This window comes from Acanthochromis polyacanthus, chromosome 11, assembly GCF_021347895.1.
Source record: "Acanthochromis polyacanthus isolate Apoly-LR-REF ecotype Palm Island chromosome 11, KAUST_Apoly_ChrSc, whole genome shotgun sequence".
NCBI lineage: Eukaryota > Metazoa > Chordata > Actinopteri > Pomacentridae > Acanthochromis > Acanthochromis polyacanthus.
Window position 1 is genome coordinate 25124600 of NC_067123.1, and position 16317 is coordinate 25140916.

General features: G+C 41.7%; 1 protein-coding gene across 4 annotated transcripts in view; it reads right to left on the minus strand.

The window, feature by feature from the left end:
* Positions 1-6385: 6385 nt before the first annotated feature.
* The window catches only part of dlgap3 (discs, large (Drosophila) homolog-associated protein 3), a 153560-nt gene continuing 143628 nt past the window's right edge, over positions 6386-16317 (minus strand). For all 4 annotated transcript variants that reach the window (XM_051956238.1, XM_051956239.1, XM_051956240.1 and 1 more), the window contains 7 exons: positions 15241-15779; positions 14326-14420; positions 13133-13352; positions 10207-10501; positions 10025-10116; positions 9669-9815; positions 6386-9068 (listed from right to left, as the gene is read on the minus strand). In XM_051956238.1, the coding sequence (XP_051812198.1) occupies positions 8754-9068; positions 9669-9815; positions 10025-10116; positions 10207-10501; positions 13133-13352; positions 14326-14420; positions 15241-15779 (1703 nt within the window). In that variant the 3' untranslated portion in view covers positions 6386-8753. The remainder of the gene's footprint in view (positions 9069-9668; positions 9816-10024; positions 10117-10206; positions 10502-13132; positions 13353-14325; positions 14421-15240; positions 15780-16317) is intronic.

Here is a 16317-nt window from a genome sequence, read left to right on the forward strand (position 1 = left end):
AAATTCAGCAATTTTTACTCAATAAAATGTCAGAATTGTGTAGTCATACTGCAAATGCATTTTTAACACAGATCAATGGAAAATATTAATATTTATTTATGTACACTTCCTTTTTCTTTTTTTGTCATGATGACAGGTGAGGCAGTGCCTGACCTGCCTCCCCTGACCGCACGTCACTGCTATGAACTACAGGCCATACTACGTTATTCTTGAAAAGTATACTATACGTTGACATTTTCTGAACTACATCCTATACTATGGCGTTATACACAGAGTACTTTGGTTACATGTTGAGTTATAATCTCGATTTTTTTTTTTTCCTGTTTTGTTTTTGACAGGATTACCACAGATCTGACCGTGAACACCGTTGACACCCACCTGAGGGAGACGCTGCCTAAGATCTCAAGGCTGCTTGGTCGTGGTCTTTCTGGTCCTGCTCCAGAATGCCTTCATCAACTACATCTTCTTTTGAAGAGGCCCTCAGATGCTGCGATCTTTGGCCTTAAGGAGGAACTGCTACTTTCATTTTGTAACGAGACGACGGTTATTTCAAAGATCCAGCTCCGGCTTTGAGTGAAAATTCAACATCTATCAAAACGGAACCGCAGACAGTTAAATCTGAGCTGTCGGTCTGTATTTCAAACATCAAGTCCGACCCGGGTGCCCTAAAGCACGCTGTGGGTGAAACGGGAACTTCAGTCGCCACATCACCGACGACATCGTCTCACTTCAAAGCAGAGCACCTGTCTGCTGAACTTTTAAAAGTGGATTATAAAGGTGAAGAATGTGAGCAGTGGAACAGATGTGATCAGAAAGAAGTCATTTTCTTTTTTCTTTTCTTTGTGGTTGACTTGATGCTGTCTGATGCAGATGTTGGAGCTGATTCTGATCTTTCAAGATAAAAATCTGCTTTTCTTTCATAGACTTTTCAGGAAATTATTCTCTCAGGTTTTCTCTGCTGTTTATATTTTTATTATCTGTGATTATGTTATTATTATTATTTTATTACTGAACTCTTTGACGTAGCTGAACTAAACTTCCATTTTCCTTCTGATACTAGACCTAAACGTGACTTCAACACGGATCATCTGGTTTTAATGAATCAGCAGCAACATCACAGCAATAAATGAGACAATTTTCAACAAATTATTGAAACTGATGCCATTTAAAACTATGTCTGTTTTAGTGTCAAATTAAAGCTGATTACTGACAACTAGAACATTAACGTTACTGTCTTAATCACATTTAAGTTTCCTTAACGTTAATATAAAATGTAACTGACTGAGCTGTATGAATTAGATCGAGGTATTTTAAATTGAAAGAAACACAAAATTAACTGAAAGATTTCAGTCAATTAAACCTGAAATTAATTTACCTAAGAAAACCATCCTTTAATGTCTTACCATAAAATGACCTACATTTTCAAAAAATATAGCTGCAAAGTAAAAGTTTAACACTAAACATGAATCACTGATGAATATTTAATTGCATTAACTAAATTATTATGAGGAAACATATATCCATTTCTAATATTTCTGTCAAATATGTTGGACTATAAAATATACTGGACATCAAAAAAAAAAAAAAAAAGGACACTGTGGCAGATTTGTGACCTGAACATTAGCACATCGTTTAGTGGAAAAACAACCATCCTTGTACATTTCTATCAGCACATGCATTGAGTCCATCCACGTGCTACTATGCCATGATCAATTTGAGACCCTATACCTGTAAGAAATCTCAGGATGTACATTTTCTAGAAGTACGCTAAGGGCCATTGCACTGTTTTCATTAATATCACAACCCATCGCTGACTCCCACACTTCCTCAAACCTTTTGATAAATGCTAGCAGCGGCTCATCATCATTTTGCACACAAACATTAAAGGCATTATGGAGGAAGTTTTTTTTGTTTAATTTGTCTGATTCACATAAAATGAATATACTGACCTTTAGTGGACTTGTATGTATGGTCTCTAAAAGAATAAAAAATTTAAAAAAATAACTGTGGACATGGCAGGACCTGAAAAACATCAGCCAATCAATGCGCTCGGACCGAGGTGTTTGGTTTGCTCCCTTTCCTGTCAATCAAAAATCTTCCGGCTCAGGCCTAGTTATGTAGATTACGTACGCCTTGGACTTACGTGTTTTCTGTATGTGTTGCTTTGGTACAGCTTCGTAGTTAGCTGGCGACTTGTTTTGCTCATCTTTTTTCACATAATGGCAGATAAAGATCCAGGGGGACCCAGCCATAAAAGGCAACTTCACGAGTGCTACGCAAGTTTCTGGAGGGGGGCGTTTCTTCGTAAATGGTAAGAAGGGGGATGTTAGAGGGGGGTGAGGGAGAGGTTGTATGTGCGCATGCGCATGCTACGTTCAAAGTCGTAGGAAATGAAATCTCCTCTAATGCCTTTAAAGCTTGTAAGGTTTAGCAGTATGGTGCGCATGTTTAAATACTGCCTTTTTAGCTTTCTCCATTAGCCATGTCTACATGTCCAGGTTGTCAGGCTACTGGACGTTCTCAGTAGGAGGTAGATCAAAAGAGGCCTCGACCGTGGACCACTCTATGCCATAGAGTGGTCAGTACCTGCATGTCTGGAACCAGAACATTATACAATGTAGCTGTAACCCACAACCAATCAAGATATTTCATGGGGCTAGTGAAAGGATCTGGTGCCCTAAACACTATATCTCTGGCCAGTCAAATCTGATCTGAACAGCATACAGTTTTTAAATGCTCTTTAATTGTGACTGTTACTTATTTAATGATGAATATTAAACATAATGGGCAAAAACTTTAATTAGTTCAATAACTCACTTCAGGATTCTGTTTCTCAGTGGTCAAAACATTTGGCAGAGTCAAAGAATCGACACACAAGAAAGACAAAGGAGACGCAGCACCCTCTCATTTAACTCGCTAAAATAGCTTTATAATAATCATATTAATAGTAATAATATTAGCCATTAGAAAATGTTTTGACAACGTTGACAGTGTTACATTCTGTGTTGGGGTAAACCACGTCACAGTGTGCCATCTCTCTGGGCTTCAGCGCTATCAGACGTGCTCCTTTTGACACATCTAGATCCATAAACCATACGAGAGATCAATAAATAAATTTGTATGTACAAAATGAGAACCACAACACAACAAACAGAATCATGATTTACACTGTGCATCGTCCTCCACTTGCCGTCCAGCGCGTTGTCAGACTGCAGTCTCAGGCTCACCAGTGTGTTCTCATGCATCGTGTGTATCCAGTAGTGGCATCATGAAAAGTTTATATCTTATGGCATCTCTATTGCTATATGGTCCAGTCAATTCATTTTAGAAGAGAAAAAAAACAAAAGCATCTCATGTTTGTATGTACAATATGCTGTCTTGGCACTGAATAAAATGTGTATAAAACAAGTGAACTCAAGAATAAAGCTGAGCTTAAAGACAGAAAAGCTTGCTGTATCAAACCCGTGTGATTAAAAATCATGGTGTTCAGTGAGAAATACAAGGGATGAAAGAGGAGGAGGTGGAGAGAGTACAGAAGTAGGAGCTATTTCATTTTTGCTACATTATACAGAAGAATACCAAGAGTGGAGCGTCTGTATCGGCTTGATGTCCGTGTTGCTTTCCTCCTCCGGCAGCACGAAGAGTTCAGAGTGGAATAAAAAGCACATGGAGAAATGTTTGGATCTTCCATTCACTCCATCTGTTCAAAGCTTGCTTTCCTCTTTTGGTGATCTCTCACTCCTCTCTGGAGTGTCCATCATTGATCCCAGAGAAAAATGTCTTCCCAGAGTTATTGTCAGTTTGCTTTTCCTCTTCTCCATCTCCTCAGTAGCAGCGATTTATTTTCATTATAGATGAAACCGTTTTTTTCTGTTATTGTACACAAGACTCGCCCTTGAATACGGAACAATGTTTACCCATAGCTATAATCAACAACACCATTTATAATAATGAAAGTGATGGCAATAATTAATCCTTTCAATGACAATAATCATACTAATAATAATCATATTGTAAGAACAATATATGTAATATTGAGAAGAGCAATGTCCATTGATAACAGGTATTTACATTTTGTAAACGTGACGGTGGCAGGGTGTCGTTCTTTTTTTGTATGTATTTTTTTTTACTAAATTAATTACACAGTAATTGCTCAGTTGTCTCTGATCCACATGGTTAGCTGTGTGTGTACTGTAAAGCAACATTACAGTGTTAATACACACGCATACACGTACAAACAGAATTACACCTCAGTGCTAAAGGCACATTGGAGTTTCAGTTCAACATCTCTTTGGCGAGAGCTGCTCTGGAGGCAGAAGGGAATAAAAGAATAAACAAATGGGTTTCACGAAAGTCTCGTCAAAGTGGAACGTGAAGTATTAAAGATATGATCCTTATGATTTTTACTAAATCACACTGATGCTGGATAAGGTCAAAGCTTTTCAGCAGTAGCCATCCTGCAAGTGCCTCGCTGTTAATACCGGGGTCCTGTGCTGCTGCTGCTGTAATTTTATTTCATTGATATCAGCTCTTTTAGACATGTTTTCATATTGAATGCAAATATTTAATGAACTTTCACAAAATCAGCCGGAGAAAATGCTAATTAATGTGCATAATCATCCACAGTGGGTGGCGGTAATTGTCTAGTAAGGTGCCATTAAAACACTGCAAATGAGGGCGGCGAGGTGGTGTCATTAAATGAGTCAAGTCAAACCATAAAATGTGGAAAACAGTCAAGAAAGTGGCATTTATGTGTGCCTGATGTATTAATTTGAGTAAATTTATAGCCTCTTCATCACCTCTGCCATCCCTACCTCAATATTTCAACTGCAAGCCATGTCATTGTTTTGGACAAGTTCGAAACATTGCTGGGAACAATGAAACAAGAGCAGCAAAGCCTCACAGCTCTCTTTACTTAGCTTGAAAAACTGAGCTTCTCCCGCTGAGGTTTAATTCAATACTTAACTTTATCCCCCAGAGCAGCTCTGCCTCACAGAAATGTCAAATTAAAACTCAAATCTGCTGCTACTACTTCCCTCCAGCTGCAGTTTGTTGCAGACGCACAGTATACAGCACACACACGCGCTCACAAATCGGCTACAATTGAGCTGCTGCCTCAGCCACCGCCTCCTGCGATCGGAAAAATGGCTAAAAGAGAATCTGTACTTAAACGATGAGTTATTTCCCCCTCAATCGGGATTCCTGCAGGACCAATGTGACCCCATATTTTCAGGGCCTGGTGGTTGTGTCGTGTCGAAGAGAATCCCCCTGAGGACAGAGGCGTGGGTCGGGGTTGGAGACACTGCTGCTAGAAACTGAGGTACTCGGAGTTGACTTGTCCGTCTGACTGTCCGCGTGGGGTTTTTGCACTTATACAAAGAGGTGAAAGGGTCCACATAGTAGTCTGTTGTGTTGGTGAGTGCTCAGATCATGTTTGTACATCTACACACCCAAGTGCTGGGGACCCCCATACTGTGCAGATATAGGACAATGGATTGGTACAATACTCAACAAAGAGAAAAACAACCACCAAAAGTGTGTTTGCAATGGACCTGTTTCAAGGCAAGGTGGCTGGCTAACACCTCAACTTGTGATAAAAAGTATAGAGGAGAAAGTCAGCGAGAATTGAAGAAGTAGTAGTTGCTACTGTGGATAAATATCCAACAAAGCTTCTTTGATTCCTGGTGTCCCTCAAGGCCAACTCGTAATGGAAAGACCTTGCCATCCCTCCGCATGTAGGTTTGAGGATCGTGAGGGTGGAGTCAAGAGTCCTTCACAGTGGAGTAACAGTATTATAGCAGGTCTTTGTGCTTTGTTTGATGAGGGCTGAGTCAGACACCACTGAGATGGTGCAAGTTTGGAGGAGAGAGGAAGATGGGATAAAAGACTGCTCTGCAACCCACACTGCTGCAAATGAATTAAACATGACGCCTGCCCCCCCCCCCCCCCCCCCCCCCCCGGTCGCCAGGGCGGCTTGTTATACATGGAGGTTATTAAATTGATCTGTTGAGATTCAAATCAAAACATCGATTGCTGTTTCCAAGGATGCCAGTATCATTGTCCTCCAAGGATGTAATCTTTGTACAAAGAAGTGACTCTGCAGTGTAAAATCCTATTAATTATTGTTGTTGTTGTTTTTTTTTCAATCACAAAAAAAGGTTTGTAGGCTACAAAATTTGCTTTCCATTTATCGGTCAAAAACAAGATTCTGCTAAATTTTTCAAAGGAGGTTGTCATAAAACATGCAGTATTAACATCAACAAAATTCGCCAGTCTTATATGTGTATTGCAAGTGAAGGTGAGGGAGATAAACGATGGTGTGTGAGTACAATAAAAACATTTTCTTTAACAATATTCTCTGCAGATTTCATACTTTTCTATTTACATATCTTTATATATATATATATATATATATATATATATATATATACTGTAAACTGTGTTCAAAGGAAACCTCCACATATAGCTGGTTAGGCACATGTAGTTGGTTCTAAAGAGGAAATACAGGGAGGGGATACAGCAGTATATGTTGTTGGAACCACAGACAGATATATAGTAGGCCTAAGGAGGATCAAACTTGGCAATTAACACTTGCCAGTTATACCCTGTGAACCTGACTCACAAACTGAAGATAATAACAATTGTTTCAAATTCTTTTTCACGTGTACTGAGTCTGGATATGCCACACAGCTGTAGTATCACACAATGCTATAATCTATCATAATAATACTGTAGTATTTCACATTTGATATATGCTTTCTTTGTACATATACTGTACTTAATAATCTCTACTAATCTAAAAATGTAGATTATATTATAAAATATACATCTCCCATTAAAATATCCCATTTTGCCAACACATTCCATCCAAGTGTTACAAAAGAAAAAAAAATTGGTCATGCTAAAAGATTCTTATATTTAGTGTTTTTGGCAGATTTGGACGTTTTAGTACTCACTGGGCTTGTGTCCCTCATAACACACAGCCTTCATCTTCATTAATTCCAGTGCATTCACACACAAACATCTATGCAACATCCATACTAAATACTTAAATTAGAAATATCTATTCTGGCATACAATTTGTAAATACGATCCCTTTAAAACTTTGAAAATCATGCTGCACTTGTGGAAACACCAGATAGTTTGATTTCAGGGTGTAAATAAAGGGAACGGGAAACACAGTGCAACAAATGTACACTATTCCATTCATATCAAGTGTTACGTAATCTTAGCCTCATACAATTGCTTCTTTTCTATTGTTTCACAATTGATGGGCTCCTCGGTTTGATGACTCTTTGGAAGGGTTACAGAGGGAGCTACTGTTCACTGATTGACTGCTTTTGTTTGCTTTTGATCAAAGAAACCATTCCTTCTGTTATCAGTGCTGTGGGAAATTGTGAGGACTGCACAAGAAATTAAGCAGCGCTCCCTCTTTTACTTTGTGATCTGCCACCCTCTTAATTATCCATAAAAACATCATGGGAAAGTCCATTCAAATATTATTCAAGGGAAGAGAAAACACACTGCAAGTCGAGGGGAAAGAACTGAAATGAAGTTAGAAAGAATCTGATCTTCTTTCATGGCTGTTTCATCAGGGTGTCTGTTAATTCCTGACTGAGGTGGAGAGAACTCTCTACAGACCACTGTTGTTAGTGTCCTCATTTGACCACTTGGTGGTGCTATAGTCTCACAGTGAAAAGGTGGCTTCCTCAGTAAAGTCCTGAAAAGCCCCCAAAAATATATTCCCCTAAAAACTCCCAGAAACCCCACCCCTGAACACTTGAAACTTCAGAAAGACTACGTAAGAAGGAAACGGCTCTTCTTTTTTTTCTTTTTTCTTTTTTTCTCGTCTGTGATGCTCTCTAGCTGTCAAGGCTGTGATGCTACACCGCAAAAACTCCTTTTGGCAAACATGAGTGTGCACTCTATGTACAAAAAGCACTTGCACATTCAAACAGCCTCACTGCTGAATGCTGAGGGTCGTCTGCGGACACACGGGGCGTGAGAAAATGAAAGAGATAAAAATTGTTTCATATTCTCTGACCAAGCCCCCCCGTGTGGACAGATGGCACCTGGGCCTACGGTGCCAGATGTAGTTGACTGACTATGCTCAGGGGATGTTCTTTGGGGTTTGCCAACCATCTGACTTTAAGGGCATTTAAACTGATGCTGAGAAATTCATCAATGTTTATTCATCCATACTGGTAGCATCGGTGAAGAGTATGGATACGTCGTGATTCAGAAACCCCATGAATGTGACATGTAGCTGATTTTGCTGCAAACCCCATCTGGGATTCACATTAGGAGATTCTGTCAGAGGTCTTGTGCCTGTTAAGCCCTTAATTTTCAATGATGGAGATGTGCTAGGTGAACACGCACAGGCATGCTACTACTGCGTGAACCTCCGCTGACTACTGTTATAAAAATGGACTGGTTCTTGTTTGTTGTCAGCCAAAATGATAATAAAAAAGAAATCCAGAGACCTAAAAACGTCAGTAACTGCTAGCTACCGTTTTAGATCGAGGCTTCTGTGTCAGTAAAATGTCCAAATTTCAAGACACTAACATGGCTGTCATTGCTTGTTTAATGAATTTGATGGAATTGCTGAGGGGGAGTAGCGCATGGACAGCAATGACTCGCTAAAGATCCAAAACTGGGCTCAGAGAAAGATTGGCTGAGACTGGCGCACAGGCCAGCTTCACAGGGGTGAGGGTGAGTGAGGGAGGTGGGAGGGAGACACCTCAGCCTGGCGTTCAGAGTCGAGTCTGGGCTTCGGGGATGTAGATCTCGATGCTGTCGGCGCTCTCCGTGGCAGAGTTCTGCCTGAAAGAGGCAGTACGCTTGGTCTGTAGCAGCCTCCTCCTTGCTTCTGTCCTCTGACGGTCCACGAGGTCCAGGGACTTCTCCCTGATGGGTAGGGTGTGTCCTCCCACGCGAGGCACCACCAGGCCCCCCGACCCACCTCCTCCACCTCCAGCACCGCCATCGCTAACGCTATCGGCCCGGAGGCTGCCGCTCACCCCGCCCGCTGGCTTCTTTGGTAAGGGAGGAGGAAGCTTCTTGTCCTCCTGGCCCGGCGACGGTGAGACGTAGACACAAGATGAACCCGGACAGTGGATATATCATGTTGGGTGGTGGGGGAAAAAAGAGGTTTTGTATGGTTGTGCAAAAAGGGATCCCATGCAAAAAAAAGGGGCGATATTGGGAGACACAAAGAGAATGAGAAACCAAAGAGCAAAACCACCAACAGAGAGGGTAAAATTCAAACGCGGAAGAATCATGTGCCGGAACATCAAACAACAAAACAACAAAAAGTATTTCAAGCATGCATTGGATGATGTAAAGGAAATGAAATGGCAGAAGAAAAGGTAAACAAGGTAATGTAAAAAGAAAAGAAGAAAAGAGAAACAACTGTTAGTTTGTTATTAACAAAAATGTAGTTGATCAGTGAGTAGCCTAACCTTCAGAGAAAATAACTTAACAGACAACCTAGCACTAGACTCCAAAGTCTCCAGGGCAGCTCAGTTCCTCTCGCTGTTCTGTATTTTCACAGCCTGCAGAGGCTTGTAGGGCACAACCATCTGCGCTACACGCCTGCACACTGCCATCTTAGCTCTGGGACAGTGCTGAAGGGAAACCAGGGTTGCTTGGACCCCCAGGTCTCTCACCTTCTTTTCAGGTGGAAGCCTCCAACCAGAGTCCTTAAGCCTCTGAAGGTCCTGAAACTTGACCCTGACGTCCTCTATGTTGAGCTGGAGCAAGTCCCAGAAGGCTGCCAGGTCCTGAGACGTGGGTTGGGGGTAGACTGATGGATCCTGGGTGGGCAGAGAGATAACATGTGATGAGTAACGAACTGATACAGAAGGATTTGTGAAATAGAGATAAATTACAGTAGAACTAGCTCCTCAAGTAGAGCGTGCGCAACCAAGCAAAATTTGCCTTTAACGACAACGAATCTCTGCAAAACCATGCACCGTATGCAATGTGTGCTGACATGATTTTTCATGTAGTCAGACATACTCACCACACTTTGTTGGCAGAGGCGGAAGAACTGCTGGACTTTCTGAGACATGAGCATCTGGGCGCTGCCAACTGCATTTCGAATCGGCTCAAGAACTAGGGAGGCAGACAGTGCATAAGCAGTTTTAGAGAGCTAAGAATTATTCATTGTTGATCTTTATACCCGCTCCTCCTCCCAAAACTCACCTTCCTCTGGAAGTTCATTCTCCTCTGCCTCTCTCTCCATGTTCTGGCACCACCCCTCCATCCTCTCCACTTCCGTCTGCAGGAGGCGTAAGAAGAACTCTCCGTCTCTCATGCAAGGCGAAGCTCGGCCAGAATCAGGAAGGCTCCTGGGGCCCTCTAAGGACGGTGTCCCCGCCCAAGCTCGCTCAGAGGTAATGGGCAGAGGTGAGTGGGAACGTGGAGGCAGGAGTGGGTGCTGGTGGGGCCGTGGGTCTGCTTGGCAGGCCTCACTGGTGTAGCCGCTCTGGATAAAGTCCTGGGATAACATAAGAGAAAACTGTTTGGAAACGTGGTATTTTGCCCATCCAGAGGTGCTCGTCTTGCAAAGAGATTTTCACTGCAAACCTTCTGTTCATTGAAACAACCATTTTCTGTGACAGTGAATGCAACAATGTCAGCACAATAACTGCACTGAACTGTCTCATATCCTCAAATGAGGTGAACCATACCGCTGCAGCTCGTCTTCCAAATGGAAAACATCTGATGTGGGGGATATTATGAACACAGTGCTTAATCATGTAGAAACCATCTGTGTGGTGTAGTGGTAGCGCTATCATTGTGGATTCCACTGCTGAACTATAAAACAAAGCCGACGTGAATGGGAGACTCCGTTGTTGGTCATGTTTAAAGGCACTCTATGGAGGTGTAAGCCACTATAGCGCTGTAGGATGAAGCTTTTAAGCAGGTCCTTGACCCACTTGAATCATGTGTGCAGATTCATTAGAAAACGCATGAGCACATGATCAGCGTTGCACTCCTGCTGAAAGTTTAAGTGCTATGTTGTTAAGGCCAGACGGCAGAGGACTAAATCTCAACTAAATAACCATCCGAATTTAATAACAACCACCTTCTAATTAGTTAAACAATAATAAAAATGAGCTTATTCAAAAATTGCTTTGATTGAGTTGTTTTTATCAAGTTGACATAATCATGACTGATATTTCTTTTGTTGCAGTATATCAAATTTTATATGGAAAATAACAAGTTGTTACCATTACAAAAACACCTCTCAAGGAAGTGTGTTAATTCCAAATCAAATGACGTGCTACACATGATGTAATTTTCTGCTGGAGAAAAGACGGTCAAGACTCCAAGGCTTTCTTAGTTATTTAATACAAAGTAATGTGTTAGTGTGGATTCATCGCATGTCAACAGGTTTACCACAATATCTTTAGAAATAACTTTCAATTTCAATTTTCCTCAATTGTATATATAATATTTGGAAGAATCTTTGCCTAAAAATGCCAAGTGGTGTTTGGTTAGAATAAAAGAAATGCTGATTTTAGGCCTGAAAACAACAAAAATGTCAATTATGGCACCCGTCAGTTCTGATGCAAAAAGTCCTGCAATTATATATTGACCCATTTTATTTTGAGCCAGAGTGGAGATCTGCATAGTGATATCCAATTTGCACCGTTACACACAGACAGCAGGTGGTTTTATGGCATTGTACAAATACAAAAATTTGCCTTCAGACGTCTCACGCCAAACACGTCCGTTATTTTTTTTTTAAACTATACTGAACAGCTGTAGCATCACACAAAAGCAGGATCCCAGCTGTCTATTGCACTGCACCATTTACACAGGTGACACAACAGCAGCAACTTCTGTCTCTTGGCGATGTAACCAAGCCTTTTTTAACATCAATGCTTTTCAAAAAGCAAACAGCTGAAATTCAGTTTCTGCGGTGAAATGACTGTTTTCTTTAAAACAAGCACTTTTCAGCAAAAGTCCAAAAGTACTTTTCTTTGGACAATCAGGATATTTTTGTCTTGTGTATCTAGTGGATCATTACTGAAAGCTTGTTAGACAGTCAGCAATATTTGCAGGAGAGATATTACTGAAAGCATGGACTTATTTAATCACTTAAGTAGATAAAAATAATTCAATACACAGTTGGCTTAATAATAAAAAGGACATAGTTACTGGGAATAGGCTTGTATATTTTGGGGTTTTGTATTATTCTCCTTTGGAACTTCATGGAGCTTTATGGAAATGGTCTTTTTTTCAAACACATTTAAACATTTTCAGCATCCAAATTACCAAAAGGTACAGCAATAAAATAATCTAAAAAAAATAAGAGTCTTTGTTTCTGGCTATTTAGACATTTACTTTGTGACTTCTGGCTCTGACATTGGAGGCACGTTGTTTAGAAAATTAGAAAGTCTTTAACATCTCTGTTGTCGCTCTGTACTACACAGATCCACTGAAGCCCATGTATAGTTTTCACAGGAACTACTTTGTAGAGTTAGTCCCTATTTTTACTGTCTGTCATATAATCTGTAACCCTGGCCTCTCTGTACAAGGGTTCTCCCTCCTTACAAATCCTAATTTAACCCCTGTATCTACCAGACACACATATACTACAGCGATTTGATGATTCATCAGTTTGTCAGTCAAGAGAAAATGAATCAGCATCTTTTCGTAATTGGGTAATTGTTGGGTCATTTGTCTTATAATCTCAACATTGAGAATTTACTGATTGTCCTTTGTTGTACACTAACAGTCAAAAGTTTGGACACACCTTCTCATTCAATGGTTTTTCTTTGATTATTTTATCGATTGTAGCCATCAAACTCTAAACAATACATATAGAACCATGTTGTAAACAAAAAAGTGTTAATCTTCAGTATTAATCTACAATGTAAAAAATAATACAACTAAATAAAAAGCATTGAATGAGAAGGTGTGTCCAACCTTTGAACTGGTAGTGTACATTACAGGAAGTTCAAGAGCTCTGGACAATCCCATTTTTCAGTAGTTTTGTTTAACTTGTATTTGAAGTGTTTTGGTGGGAAAGATTGATCGTTCACACAAGTGCGACCGTTTCCATGAAAACTCCATCTTTACTCAAGGAGGAGAGTCCTGCACATGGTTGCAGCCCTACCTCTCTGTAGGCCCACTGTCCCTGCGTGTGGACGGTGCGGTGGCACTCGGTGTACTGGCTGGCCGACTCGGGCTCCGATGAATGCCTTTGGAAGGAGCAGCCGAACTGGAGACTCTTGTCCTGCGTTGGCACGGCCATGCTGAGCCCGGGAAAGCCCTCAGGGTCCAGGTCGGCCTGTACGCTCGCCGTCACGCTATTGGAGCGCTTGAAACGAGCGCGCCTGCAAGACAGGGAGTCTCAGCGGGCCCAGAGCAATCCAGTCACACAGTATTGCATGCACAAGCCCTTCTCAAGTGCTTTTTTTCCCCCCTTTTCATCTTCTAATAACTGCACATTCCCATTTGCGAGAGGCTGTGCTGTCACTGCAGTCACTACTACTCACTTGCTTGTGATAAGTCCTGCTAAATCCTCTGGCATATGACGCACCAGTGTGTGCAAATGTCACGTCAGTGGACTCAGTAATGAGTGTTTACTCTATTACAAGTTTATCCCCCCTCCTCCCCCATCCTTGTTTGCTGTCTGATGAGGTGTGACTCAGATTTCCGCGACCGGTCTCCTGTTTTCTCTGCGGATGCCACACTGTTATCCCTGATGCTTGCGTGAGGTGAACACTGCTACCAGGTGTACGATCACACAGCGCTAGAGGTTTGGAAGTAGCGAGCGCTTTCATGCATGCGTGCAAATCTGACCCGTTAGCAGTGCTGGATATAATTAGGAGAAGGGCTGAGTCACATGAGAATGTCATGTTGCGTGTATGATTTGCAGTTGTCATGGTTACACCCACTAATGGCGAAAAACAATACATTCTCGGAACAAAGCATGACTGAATTCAAGCTGTGATGTCTGATGAAATGTTAAATGAAATAATAGGATCTAGCCTAGAAATCAACCATAGGTGGCTGCACTGCTGGGCGCCCAGGAAATGAAGGCTTTTTCAGATTATCAGCTGAAATTATTCACATAAATTACTGTACAAATACCAAAAGTTCTTGATGAAGCCACATATTTTGGGGCAAAGATAAGTGATCAAACAAACAAATGTGCATCTTAGTTTGCAAATTTGTGCACTCATAATGAATGAAGTTAGTTAAATGCCAGGCAAAACAAACAGCTCAAAGAGTTGGAAAGAGATTTGGAAGATAAACACTTTTTTGCTGCTTAGATTTAAAAAATAAAAAAAATTGTGTCTTTACCTTTTGTCTTCCTCCACTTGGACTCCTATAGAGTGGACCTCTGTAAGAGCTTTGCCTTCTGCGTCCGAATCTGACAGAGTCTCTGAGCTGTCCACCTGCAGCAGAAGAAGCCACAAGCACCACAGTTACACAACCAGAAATGAAGGAATTGTGAGATATTTCGGGAAATGTTGGGTTTTTTTTTACTTAACATTCAACAGAACTCTCATCTCTGTTCATGACCAAAATGTCTACAGCGGATAACTCAACATGATTACTGCAGCCTGAGAACACAGCTAGCTTGGTTTTGTCAAAGGATTATTCACCAAATAGCACCTATGAAGTTCAGTAGTTATTTTTGTACAATTGACAAGAATCACACAAATCTGTACAAAAACATAATTGCAAAAACATCAATTTGTGGTTTTGTATGGGGTTAAAAGGGATATTATAGTGAACTTACAATGCAACAAAACCAGGGCAGCTATTTCCCCATTTTGACTTTTTGCTGAGATAAACAGTTGCTAGGCATGCCTTCAAATTAAACAGATACCCATAAAGGTGGTATCTTCTCATCAGAGGCTGAGCATGAGTATGAACATGATTCCCAAAATGGAAAACTGTAGCTTTGTATTAGAAGAATGATGCCGCTCTCTCAAGAGGCACTGTTTTAAATATGGATCAATAGCCAGAGGTCTGTACTACAAAGCTGTGGGTTACTGAGGTAACCGTGGGTTCAACTGAACTGTCTTCAGGACTACAACAGTGGCTCATTCCTTAGTGGAGTATTTTTCCATGGTAACTCACGCTGGATACCTAGCTTGCTAAAGATCTGGTTATGTATAGGGTAACAGATCAATGCAGATCAAAACATCACTACTGACCAAGTACACATAATTTCAGTTTTAGTCAGATCTACTCAATGTGCTCTCTTACCTGCACGGCTATGGAGGGCCTCCACTTCCTGCCTCCACGTCCTTCGTCCTGCCCTCCTACTTTACTCAGCACTATGCTGTTTTGAGGCAGAGAGGCCGACTTCCCCAGGCTGCCTCCGACCCTGCCATCCCTCTCCCTGGCTGGCCTCGGTGGACCCTCAAGGAGGCTGTCAGCTGAGCTGCTGTGTTTGGCCCTCACCCCGACTCCCGGGCCCCCTCCATAGGGTACCAGCTCCCTTGACCCCCTGACCCCATCTAGGCTCTCTGCAGAATTACTGTGCTGTCGGGAACGTCCTGGGCCGCTAGACGTGTAGTAGCCTCCTCTGGAGGTGCGACCCGAGGGCCCGTCAGAGCTGCCCAGGTCCACGGAGTTGCTGTGCTGCTTGGGACGCCCGGGGCCGGAGCCTGAGGCCAGCTGTCCGCTACTCTGGTAGTAGGTATCCTGGGTGGACTCGGTGCTGCTCTGGGCTCGCACTGAGAGTGAAGACTTTGACATGCGAGGTGGGAGTGGGGGAGGAGCACCTTTGCGATAAGGAAAGACTGAAGTGTCAGAAGAGCAGAGAAAAAGGAAGACAGAGGCAAAGAGGGCTGTTAAAAGTAAAAAGGGTAATATATCAAGAGGGAGCAGCAGAGGTGGATACTTACAGAAGGGACAGACTGGAGGGAAAATGTGACAGGAAATTTAAAGAATGAAAATGGAAGGAAATTAATTGAGGAGATCAGTAGAGGGAGATGGGGAGAAAACAACAAAACACATTAAGAAATAATGTCAATGCAAGATGTGACAGAAAGATTTACAAACAACTCAAAAATGACATTTCTCTTCACTACAAAACATCAGCTTTTGGTATGAATTTCAGCGAGAGGGGTGGAGTGAAGAGCTGGGGAAGACACATGACAGAAGTGACAAAAGGAACCCTCTTCCCTTGAGCTAACTTAACTCTGCTTCTTAAGGAGATAAAGCAGTTTCCAAGGAGAAATACTAAAACGTGATGTGCACATTCTGCCTCTTCCTCCTCCTTCTTGTGCACATACATCCACACAGTTTATTTTCAGAATGATCACTATGGAGCTCTAA